Raw genomic sequence first — 12,368 nt, 5'->3', positions numbered from 1 at the left:
GCCCCTAGGCCCCATTCTTAACAAAACATTTATCGCAGTATGAAGGAAAGCACAGAATAAACTTTGTTTATTTGTACCTACTCTTCTATGCTGTCTAAAAGCGTTTCCGTGACTTTTAACAAAGGGCTGGATAAAAATAAAACAAATCTTTTATCTGGTAGGATTGGGCCTGGGGAAGGGAGAATATGAATGTCCTAAGAAGGCATCCGACATCACATTCTGTATTTGTTGTTATATTATTGTTTTTTTTTATTTTTTTTTGTTTTTTTGTTTTTTTTTTGAGATGGAGTTTTGCTCTGTTGCCCAGCCTGGAGTGCAATGGTGTGATCTCAGCTCACTGCAACCTCTGCCCCCTGGGTTCCAGGGATTCTCTTGCCTCAGCCTCCCGAGTAGCTGGGATTACAGGCGCCCACCACCACGTCCAGCTACTTTTTGTGTTTTTAGTAGAGACGGGGTTTCACTATGTTGGCCAGGCTGGTCTAGAACTCCTGACCTCAGGTGATCTGCCTGCCTCGGCCTCCCAAATTGCTAGGATTACAGGCATGAGCCACTGCACCTGGCCTGTTAGCATTGTTTTTAAAGTCGTTGTTATTTGCTGCTAACAAAAATGTAAGTTACATCTTCTCCTTATTACAATACAGGTGATCTTTATCACCAATCCTGGACTCTTCCCCTTCCCTGGCATCTTCCTCCAAAGCAGGGGGTGGGGAGGGAGGAAAAAGGAGGAGAAAGAGAAGGAGGAGAAGGAGGAGGAGGAGAAGGAGAAGTAGGGGGAGGAGGGGGAGGAAAGGGTGAAAGAGAGAAAGAAGGAAAGAAGCGGAGTCTCCTGAGGCCTGGGACCTCTGAGCTGAGATTCATCCTCTGGCCTAGGTGTCTCGGGGTATTGGTGCTGTAGGCACTAACTATACCACAGTGAACAAACCAGACACAAAATCCTGCTTTTCTGGAGCACATGTTTTCAGTCCTTAAGAGCAATAAGTAAGTCAGAGTGTAGATTTGGGTAAATTTTGTTCTCAATATTGTTCTGTGTTACATTTTCTTAGTAGTAAGTATTTAATTTTTTCCCCCCATCTAAAAATAAACACGATGTAAGTGACTCAACAGAACCAAAAAAATTGTCAATTTTTAAATTTAATAAATGTGATGTTTGTTGGGATGTGATTTTTTTATATGAGAGTTAATTTAGTTATGAGTTTCTATTAATAAAAGCTGGAATTGTTCTATATTTGAATTCTGGTGTCTTTTGGAAATTCAACATTAAATCTTAATAGTACATGCTTTTCAATCCCTGTAATACTTTCTGATTGTCTTAAATGAACTGCAACTTTTCTTTCTTTAAAAGTGGTCAGATATATTGCGTTCTTAAGATTATAAAGTAGGCCAAGTGCAGTGGCTCACGCCAGTAATCCCAGCACTTTGAGAGGCTGAGGTGGATGGATCACAAGGTCAGGAGTTCAAGACCAGCCTGGCCAATACTGTGAAACCCCCTCCGTACTAAACATACAAAAATTAGCTGGGCGTGGTGGTGCGTGCCTGTAGTCCTAGCTGCTCGGGAGGCTGAGGAAGGACAATTGCTTGAACCTGGGAGGGGGAGGTTGCAGTGAGCTGAGATTGCACCACTGCATTCCAGCCTGGGTGACAGAGCAAACTCCGCCTCAAAAAAAAAAAAAAGAAGAAGAAGAAGAAAAAAAAAGATGATAAAGTAAAAGGCCAGTAACTGGCAGCCGCATGTTATGCAAACATTCTCCCCTCTGTAAATACCACATGAATGTTATTTTCACTTTCAGAAATCACTAAACCTTGGCCATGGTCACTTCCTCTTTTCCAACCTCTGTGGCAGTTTTTGCCCTAATAACCCTGCAGGTTGGTACTCAGGACAGTTTTATAGCTGCAGTGTATGAACATGCTGTCATTTTGCCAAATAAAACAGAAACACCGGTTTCTCAGGAGGATGCCTTGAATCTCATGAACAAGAATATAGACATTCTGGAGAGAGCGATCAAGCAGGCAGCTGAGCAGGTATTCTCTTATTTCTGCTAGTCATAATATATGCGAGGGGCACGGAAGCTGGTGGAAGATGAGAGAGTTGAATTGTCTGTGTTGTACATGGAAAAATCATTTTTGTTTCACTTGTTTTGAACAGGGTGCTCAAATCATTGTGACTCCAGAAGATGCACTTTATGGATGGAAATTTACCAGGGAAACTGTTTTCCCTTATCTAGAGGATATCCCAGACCCTCAGGTGAACTGGATTCCGTGTCAAGACCCCCACAGGTATTTTAACTATCTTAGTCTTTTGTGCAAAAGTAACTCTCTAAAATGTGCATGTTCACCAAAGCAAAATGATTGCTCTTGAATTATCATATATGTGGTATATGTTATGGTTATATTTATCTCAACATTTGTCAGATTTTTAAAAATTATACTTAGGTACTATTTAACAATCTTTCATGATTGAAAATCTTTATTAAATTTTGAGAAAATATGTAAATAGGGTATTCCTGCAAGAAAAACTAAGGGAAGAGATCTCATAGATACAAGTAGTAACTTAATTTCTGAAGTAGACAGCGGATTGTGTTAGGAATACATTCCAAGGCCTCTGCTGAAGGGACACCCTTTCAATGTCATAGAGTCTCTCCAACCCAGAGTTGCTTCTTAGGCAGAAAGACTTCACCGTGTATTTTCAAGTGAATCGTAAGACCTTATGCTTTGAAACTGCATTTTCCTGGGCTCACAAAGCTAATTTTCCTGGGAAAAGGTTATCTAGAAACCTTCTAATACATATTAAAAATCTAGGTCCTACTGTCATCCTGGAGGTGTCAACCTGGCAGTTGCATGGACAAGTCTGGCATGAAAAGACAAAATTATATCTGGAGATAGAAAATAAGATGTCAGCATATAGATGGTTTTAAACACCACGATGAGTTCACCTGTGGAGTGAGTTAGAGAAGAGTATAGGTATAAGTCTTGAGCACTAGGAAATTCCAGTGTTTAGACTCGGAAGAAAAGGAGGAATCAGCAGAAGAGTCGAAGAAGAGCAACCAATAAATAGGAAAATGAGAGGGTGGGTCCAATAAAAAAGTGAGGTGTTTCCAGAAGGAGGTGTAATTAACTGTGCCAACTGCTGTTGAAAAGTTAAGATGAGATCAGGTAAAATGTGGGGGTCACTGCTGGCATTAGTAAGAGTTTGGGTGATAGACATAAAAGTTAGAGTGCTCTAAAAGAGAATGGGAGAAGAGGGACTGGCAACAGCAAGAGCGACTGATCTTTTGAGGAGTTTTGCTTTAAGAGAGAGCTGAGGATTAAAGCAGTATTTGGAAGGGCATGTTTGGAAGGGTCAAAAGAGGTTTTAATTTTATTTTTTAAAGATGGGAGGTACTAGAGGATATTTCATGCTGATGGGATGTTTCAGTAGAGAGGAGACCCTTGATGAGGCAGGAGACTGAATAATGAATTTCTGTAGCAATAGATGCAGTGTGGGAAGTATTCATCAAGTGTATAATCATCTGTGGCTTTTAAAGTATGATATTTTTATGCATAGTTTTTGTATTGACTTAAGTTCCACTTAAGTGGTTACAGTTGCTATTGTCTCTGTAGGAAGTGACTAAATTATTTTTTAAACATTGAAATGTCTTAATTATAATTTGGTTTAGATTTGGTCACACACCAGTACAAGCAAGACTCAGCTGCCTGGCCAAGAACAACTCTATCTATGTCTTGGCAAATTTGGGAGACAAAAAGCCATGTAATTCCCGTGACTCCACATGTCCTCCTAATGGCTACTTTCAATACAATACCAATGTGGTGTATAATACAGAAGGAAAACTCGTGGCACGTTACCATAAGGTAAGAGAGAGGGACGGATGTGTAAAATGCAGCATGTTGTGAGTGGTCAATGCTGGGTTTAGGAGTTTGAGTTTAATTCCCTGTATGATACGATATTACTAAAGGGTTTTTTTTATTTTAAGTTGGCAATAAAGAAAGTGACACTTTGGGCTGGGCGTGGAGGCTTATGCCTGTAAGCCCAGCACTTTGGGAGGCTGAGGCAGGTGGATCACTTGAGGCCAGGAATTTGCGACCAGTCTGGCCAACATCGTGAAACCCCATCTCTACTAAAAAATACAAAAATTAACTGGGCGTGATGGCACATGCCTGTAGTCCCAGCTATGTGGGAGGCTGAAGCAGGAGACTTGCTTGAACCCAGGAGGCCGAGGCTGCAGTGAGCCGAGATTGTGTCACTGCACTGCAGCCTGGGTGAAAGAGGAAGACTCTCAAAAAAAAAAAAAAAAGAAAGAAAAAAGAAAATGACACTTTGGAAAAAACTACTCTGGAAAATCATGTAGGCAGAGAGCTGTTAAAAGAAAGTGTCATAATGGTCCAGGATTGAGACAAACTTTTTGCACATATAAAACAAATAATTTTAACATAAAAAAGATACCAAGTTGACTATAATCTGGGCATTATTTCAATAATTTTATATTTTTTTAGAGACAAGGTCTCACTGTTGTCCAGGCTGAAGTGCAGTGGATCCATCATGGCTCACTGTTAACCTCAGACTCCTGGGCTCTAGCGATCCTCCTGCCTCAGCCTCCCAAGTAGCTGAGACTATAGGCATGTGCCACCATGCTAATTTTTAAATATTTTTTGGAGACAGGGTCTCACTACATTGCCCAGGCTGTCCTTGAACTCTTCACCTCAAGCAGTCCTCCCACCTTGGCCTCCCAAAATGCTGAGATTAGAGGCATGAGCCACCAAGCACAGCCATAATCTAAATAGTATTTAATATTGAAATGGTATAAAGATGTTTCAAAATTGTATGAATCAGCTTCACATAAGTTAATTTGCTATCAAATCACAAAATACCTTATTTTCTACACCAGCTAATTTAATTACCATCTTATAGATTTAAGCTCAAACCATAAAATGTTTACCTTAAATTCTAAATTGAAAAAAGGAATCAAATAACCTTTAAGTCATAATTTTATACTAAACTAGGTAGAAAAAGAAGGCTGGCCTTTTAAATGGATATGTGTGATGTACAGGCAGTATGAATGTCCCTTCTCCACTCCCAGATATGTTCTAAGCATCTTAAATTATAGCCTCAGAATCTTTGGAGTGGAGAAATTATCTCCTGGCAGTCTCAGTTAAAATATAAATGTTAATTAAGAGGAGGGATGTTAAAGCAATGGTTTTCAAATGATTTTGATCATGGACCCCTATTGGAAAAAATTGTTAACATAAGTCCTCAACATATGTATTTTTGTGTGTGTATTTATAAAGTACAACAATTTCAAAACGCTTTCTTCATAATTTTATGGATTTTGACAGCTTCTTTTCATATATATCACTGGCACTTCACTTTTTTCTTAAAATGTGTCTCATAGTAAAAATAGAAAGGTCAGTGCTTCCATTTTCTTGCTTGGGAGATTGTTTGCATTATTCATATTATCTTTCAATGCAGTTTCTTTGCAGTAATTGTTTGAAGCTATTCTGCCATTCTGTAAATGTGCAGGATGGCACAGTGCACTGAATGTGGACAAACTAGCAAGGAACCTGCAGTCACCCTGTCTAAGTTGAAAGACTCTCACTCTTCCCTGAGGGTACCTCAGGGACCATTTGTAACCCATGACCTCTGACATACGTGAACCTAATTAGAATACCTTTGTCGATCAATTTTTTTTTTTTTTTGAGGCAGAGTCTGGCTCTGTCACCCAGGCTGGAGTGCAGTGGCACGATCTCAGCTCACTGCAACCTCTGACTCCCAGGTTCCACCCATTCTCCTGCCTCAGCCTCCTGAGTAGCTGGGATTACAGGTGCATACCACCACACCTGGATAATTTTTGGATTTTTTAGTAGAGACTTGAGCTCCTGGCCTCAAATTATCCGCCCGCCTTGGCCTCCTAAAGTGCTGGGATTACAGGCATGAGCCACCTTGCCTGGCCTGTCAATTCTTAAAACAGTAGTAAAGTTCAATTTCTTTTCTATTTTTTAGATATTTTTTCTACACTGCAGACCATTTTACTAACTGTTGACTCCAATTATTGTATTAGACTAGGTTTTTTTTTGAGTTTACCTGGAAGGAATCGGGGAATTAAATACATTTCTTTCTATGGTAATTTTGAAAGGTGGGTAAGAGTCACTGAGATTACTTTGGATGGGACACTAAAGAGAGAGATGTCATCTCTTACCTGACTCACAGGTATTTATTATGCATCTATTAATATTACGTTTCTAGGTACTAAGGATTCAAAGAAGAATAATGCATGTCTTTTAACTTTTAAGAAGCTTATAGGGCCAGGTGCTGTGACTCATGCCTGTAATCCCAGCACTTTGGGAGGCCCAGGTGGGTGGATCATGAGGTCAGGAGATCGAGATCATCCTAGCCAACACAGTGAAACCCCGTCTCTACTAAAAATACAAAAAAATTAGCCGGGCATGGTGGCACGTGCCTGTAATCCCAGCTACTCAGGAGGCTGAGGAAGGAGAATCACTTGAACCTAGGAGGTGGAGGTTGCAGTGAGCTGAAATCATGCCACTGCACTCCAGCCTGGGCAAAAGAGCAAGACTCTATCTCAGAAAAATAAAATAATTAAAATTAAATTAAAAAAAGCTTATAGACTTTGGGGTTTATGGGGAGGTATTTGGCTCTTAACTGAGAGAGAGGGAAAGAGAGAGAAAGGAGAGAGAGGAGATGAGAGAGATGCTATGGACGTATGTTACATATTCCTCCACATTTGCCTTAGAAATTTACTTCCAATTGCCAGATTTATCCGCTTCCTAAGAGATTCCCTGCAGTTGACCATAGCCAAATCCGCTACCAACTTGGAGGGTTTTTATGAGTCATCTCTTCAATAAACAAGGCTTTACTAGTTTTCTCCTATCTATTTGTTGTAGTACCACCTGTACTCTGAGCCTCAGTTTGACGTCCCTGAAAAGCCAGAGTTGGTGACTTTCAACACCACATTTGGAAAGTTTGGCATTTTCACGTGCTTTGATATATTCTTCTATGATCCTGGTGTTACCCTGGTGAAAGATTTCCATGTGGACACCATACTGTTTCCCACAGCTTGGATGAACGTTTTGCCCCTTTTGACAGCTATTGAATTCCATTCAGCTTGGGCAATGGGAATGGGAGTTAATCTTCTTGTGGCCAACACACATCATGTCAGCCTAAATATGACAGGTAATTCATGACCAGGTTAGGTTTCATCTTATATTTTTAAGTGCAGAGAAATGAATGCCTCAGTTATGACTTGTATTAATTTTTTGCTTGTTGGAACTTCTTACTGTGTTTGTCATAGTTTCACAATAGAAAAAAAAAAGCTAGCACTTGATTATAAGCTATAGTTATACTAAGACCTTTATGTGTATTATTCATTTAATTATTACAATAATTATATGAGATAGTGTCATCCCAATTTTGCAGATGAGGAAATTGACATACAGAGAGTGCAAGTAATTTGCCAAACGCTACCCAGCTACTACTTTCCTCAGTGGCCATGGAAGCCTCTATATCTTGCCCATTGTCTCCTCATAGGAGATAGGCATATCCTCATGACATGGCTGCTGTCTTCCTCTAGAACAATTAATGAGAGGGGACAAGAGAGAAAAGGGAGGAAGCCACATTGCTATTTATGACTAGTTACCCACCATCACTTCTGCCATGTTCTATTCATTGGAAGTGAGTCACTAAGTCCAGCCAACATTCAAGGGGAAAGGAATTAGATCCTCCCACTGGAAAGAAGAATGTTAACGAATTTTTGGATATATTTGAAAACCACCACAATAAGGAATAGGGGAGAATTTTTATTCCCTTTCCCCACCTTTCAGGAACTCCTAACTACAAAGATTTTTGTAGTTGGTTTAATTTTCCATAATGCTAATAAATAATGCTATTATATTTAAGGTTTAATTGAAATGAGACCAAGGAATGTTTATTTTAATCTCTTCCAATAGAGAATAGAAGTAGTTAGGTGTTCAGTGCAATTAGAAGCATGTATGCTGTCTCATCTTGACTAATATGGTGGTGTAATCACATGTCCAATTCTGATGGGGAAATTGGCAGTGTTGGATTTTTTTGTGTGTGTTGTTGTTTTCAGAAGACTTGTCTTTCATTCACAGGAAGTGGTATTTATGCACCAAACGGTCCCAAAGTGTATCATTATGACATGAAGACAGAGTTGGGAAAAATTCTCCTTTCGGAGGTGGATTCACATCCCCTATCCTCGCTTGCCTACCCAACAGCTGTGAATTGGAATGCCTACGCCACCACCATCAAACCATTTCCAGTACAGAAAAACACTTTTGGGGGATTTATTTCCAGGGATGAGTTCAACTTCACAGAACTTTTTGAAAATGCAGGAAATCTTACAGTCTGTCAAAAGGAGCTTTGCTGTCATTTAAGCTACAGAATGTTACAAAAAGAAGGGAATGAAGTGTACGTTCTAGGGGCTTTTACAGGATTACATGGCCGAAGGAGAAGAGAGTACTGGCAGGTAATCTCAGTTCAGATGACAGGGCATTCAAGTGAAAGGTAAATTCCAGGTTAACTTTTTATATTTGTTCCAGAAAACCAGGTGCTTTTCCTTGGCTTGACTCCATGCATTGATGGCAACACACACACACACGAAACACACACACACACACACGTGCATTTATACATATGCACACACTGGGATAAAATATTTACAATGGGTCACTTTTACACTGTTGGTGGGGCTGTAAACTAGTTCAACCATTGTGGAAGTCAGTGTGGCGATTCCTCAGGGATCTAGAACTAGAAATACCATTTGACCCAGCCATCCCATTACTGGGTATATACCCAAAGGACTATAAATCATGCTGCTATAAAGACACATGCACACGTATGTTTATTGCGGCACTATTCACAATAGCAAAGACTTGGAACCAACCCAAATGTCCACCAACAATAGACTGGATTAAGAAAATGTGGCACATATACACCATGGAATACTATGCAGCCATAAAAAATGATGAGTTCATGTCCTTTGTAGGGACATGGATGAAACTGGAAACCATCATTCTCAGCAAACTATTGCAAGGACAAAAAACCAAACACCGTATGTTCTCACTCATAGGTGGGAATTGAACAATGAGAACTCATGGACACAGGAAGGGGAACATCACACTCTGGGGACTGTTGTGGGGTGGGGGGAGGGGGGAGGGAGAGCATTAGGAGATATACCTAATGTAAATGACGAGTTAATGGGTGCAGCACACCAACATGGCACATGGATACATATGTAACAAACCTGCACATTGTGCACATGTGCCCTAAAACTTAAAGTATAATAATAAAAAATATATATATTTACAATGGGAATTAAGCATAATCTTATTGATTGCTTTAAACATATTTAAAACATTATTAACCAAAGCATGATGACTTTCTATTTGACTAATAAACCAACCTACTGTAGAGAACATCAAGAAGACTTCCTTAAGTGGGTTTGCCAACATATCTAAATTATAAACAGTCTTGTTTTCACTTGCAAAACTAACAGTAAATAGGGATACTACTTTTATTTTAGTTTCTCTTCTAATCAGATGTCCTGGTTTTTGTATAGCTTTCTTTTTCTTTTCTTTCTTTTTTTTTTTTTTTTGAGACAGAGTCTCACTCTGTCGCCCAGGCTGGAGTGCAGTAGCATGATCTCGGCTTACTACAACCTCTGCCTCCCAGGTTCAAGCGATTCTTGTGCCTCAGCCTCCTGAGTAGCTGGGACTATAGGCGTGTGCCACCACACCTGGAAATATATATATATATATATATATATATTATATATATAATATTTTTAGTAGAGATGGGGTTTCACCATGTTGGCCAGGCTGGTCTCCAACTCCTCACCTCTGGTGATCCGACTGCCTCGGCCTCCCAAATTGCTGGGATAACATGTGTGAACCACCACATCTGGCCTTGTATTGTTTTCAAATGACAGATTTTAAAGATGAAAACTTTTTATAGAATGTTGGCTCTGAATTTGTATTTTCCTATTATACTCCGTGTCCCACTGCCTTCTTCTAAAGAAAAGGATTGGGAAGAGAGGTGAGATTCAAGGGTGGAAAAAATTTTAATATCCTTTCAGCTTCAGGACTATTGTTGCCCAAAGATCTCCACTTCACTGACCTCAATGCCATCATCTGACATACCAAACTAATGGTTTAACTCTAATTCTAAACTGACTTCTTTCTCTCAATCCACTTGTTATTTAGGAAGTGGGTTGATTCTCAAGTCACTTGCCATTTTTAATAAAGCTATTAATTATAAGAAACATGATCCAAATCTCTTTTCTGAGAAAGATAATGTTTGCTTCGCTGTGGTTAAAAACTAAGGCAACATTTCTGGTACAAGTAACTTTGATGTAAGGCATTGCGTTTTATCTGCATTTGCTCCACATAGGTCTGCACAATGCTGAAGTGCAAAACTGCTAATTTGACAACTTGTGGACGGCCAGTAGAAACTGCTTCTACAAGATTTGAAATGTTCTCCCTCAGTGGCACATTTGGAACAGAGTATGTTTTTCCTGAAGTGCTACTTACCGAAATTCAGCTGTCACCTGGAAAATTTGAGGTAAGAGGACTTTTATAAGAGTATTTTCATTTTATATGTTCTCTGAAGCCAAGTAAAACAAGCTATAGCCACTCTGCCAGTTAACTTCCGCTGTGTGACAAATTTCCTCAAAACCATTTCTTTAGCCCTGGTTCTGTGGGTTGGCAATTTGAACTTGGTGTAGGTAGGCTGTTTTTCTGGTCTGAGATAGGCTCAGTTGATATTGGCTGGGCTCATTATGTCTGCCATTGGCTAGTGGGTTGACTAGGACTGACCAGTTTGTGATTGCCTTGTCTCAGACAGCTGGGATTATTAAGGCCTTCTCTCCCTGTGGTCTCTCATCTTTCAGCAAACCTGAGCTTGTTCACATGTTAGCTGAATGAGTCCAGAAGCATCAAGAGAAAACAATTTTTGCAAATTCTTTGCAAGTCTCTGCTTGCACCGTGTTTGCAAATGTTGCATTAACACAGGAAGTTACATGAGCAATGTTGATTCAAGTGGTAGAGAAATAAAGAACTCAGACCTCTCAATGGGAAGAGCTATAAAATCACATGGCAAAAGGACATGGGTCAAGGAGGGGAAAATTTTGTGATCATTTTTTAAATTTATAATAACTAATTATAAAATGATGACACTTCATTGGAAGAACATAATAAAGAACATACCTAGAACTGTGAGTTTGAGATACCATTCATTGAAGAATGTTTGTTTATAGATTTTTAATTTTCTTTTGTCACATGCGAAGACAAACAGAAAATCAGATATTTATTTCACATTTTTTTTTTAAACAAGGTCTTGCTCTGTCACCCAGATTAGAGTGCAGTGGCATGATCATAGCTCACTGAAACCTCAAACTCCTGGGCTCAAGCAATCCTCCTGCCTCAGCCTCCTAAGTAGCTAGGACTTAAAGGCATGCACCACTGCACCCAGCGTTTGTTCACAAATTATAGTGGCTGTAGCTAATTAATTCACAAATTAAGCTGGCTTCAAATTAGAATTATGACTCTGCAGGCTTATATCTGCTAATATACAACACCTAAACAGACGCACATACACACATATATACCCATACTCCAGTGGTTTGAATATTAATATCTTCTCTGAGTTGTGGCAAACAGTGGCAGGGTTTCAGTAACTAGGGTGAAATCATTGCATGGCCTATAAGATAGGGTCCAAGTTAATTCAATCAAGGCATCAAGTAAGGAAGTCTTTAAAATTGCAGATTGCTTATGGTCATGTATCTGTGTCTGCTGTGTTATCAGAGTGGAATATATCGTACTTATAAAGATACTTAATTCTGTGAAACCAACAATTTAACATACAGTGTAGCCTTAAGGCTATAAAATCCAAAGATCAGGAATCCTTTGCTGCCATAGAACCTGTTTAGGTAGAATCTCATGAGCAAATTGAGGCTGGAATAAAAGCTGAAGTGCCAACTACAGAAAATCATGATTAGATCTACAGCGAGGAGTCTGGGGCTAAAATCTAGTAGCTAAAACGTGGCTGGACTGACATAGATATCTATCTGAGGTCACTTCAAAGAAGTGAGAGAGGGAAATTAGGGTCACCAGGGTAAACTTAAGAGGACATGGGGTCTAGCCATATTGATGCATTATATTCTGAAAGCCTGAACATTTAAACTGAGCATACAATCTAATTTTCTGGTACTACTTTGCCACTTTTTCCATGTCTTGTACTCATAGAAGTCTATCTCTTTGAGGAATTGTCCCAAAGTAGGACTGAACATTTACCTGATGAAACTACTTCATCCATGGGAGAAGGACAAAAAAAATGCTAGAGA

At 39.5% G+C, this 12,368-nt stretch overlaps 1 protein-coding gene across 3 annotated transcripts in view; it reads left to right on the top strand.

Annotated features, from left to right (window-relative positions):
- The window catches only part of LOC115830450 (vascular non-inflammatory molecule 2), a 28,111-nt gene that overhangs the window by 13,500 nt on the left and 2,243 nt on the right, over nucleotides 1-12,368 (top strand). Inside the window, exons 2-7 of one of the 3 annotated variants that reach the window (XM_030809701.1) lie at nucleotides 1,931-2,019; nucleotides 2,144-2,274; nucleotides 3,654-3,846; nucleotides 6,895-7,183; nucleotides 8,122-8,495; nucleotides 10,418-10,588. In XM_030809701.1, the coding sequence (XP_030665561.1) occupies nucleotides 1,966-2,019; nucleotides 2,144-2,274; nucleotides 3,654-3,846; nucleotides 6,895-7,183; nucleotides 8,122-8,495; nucleotides 10,418-10,588 (1,212 nt within the window). In that variant the 5' untranslated portion in view covers nucleotides 1,931-1,965. Of the gene's footprint in view, nucleotides 1-1,681; nucleotides 2,020-2,143; nucleotides 2,275-3,653; nucleotides 3,847-6,894; nucleotides 7,184-8,121; nucleotides 8,496-10,417; nucleotides 10,589-12,368 lie in introns of those variants that run through there. The other 2 variants (XM_030809700.1, XM_030809703.1) reach the window with 2 other exon arrangements.

Source organism: Nomascus leucogenys, chromosome 3, assembly GCF_006542625.1.
Source record: "Nomascus leucogenys isolate Asia chromosome 3, Asia_NLE_v1, whole genome shotgun sequence".
In the NCBI taxonomy this organism is placed as follows: domain Eukaryota; kingdom Metazoa; phylum Chordata; class Mammalia; order Primates; family Hylobatidae; genus Nomascus; species Nomascus leucogenys.
The sequence above is the reverse complement of the archived record's forward strand: the minus strand, read 5'-3'. Positions and strand labels throughout refer to the sequence as shown.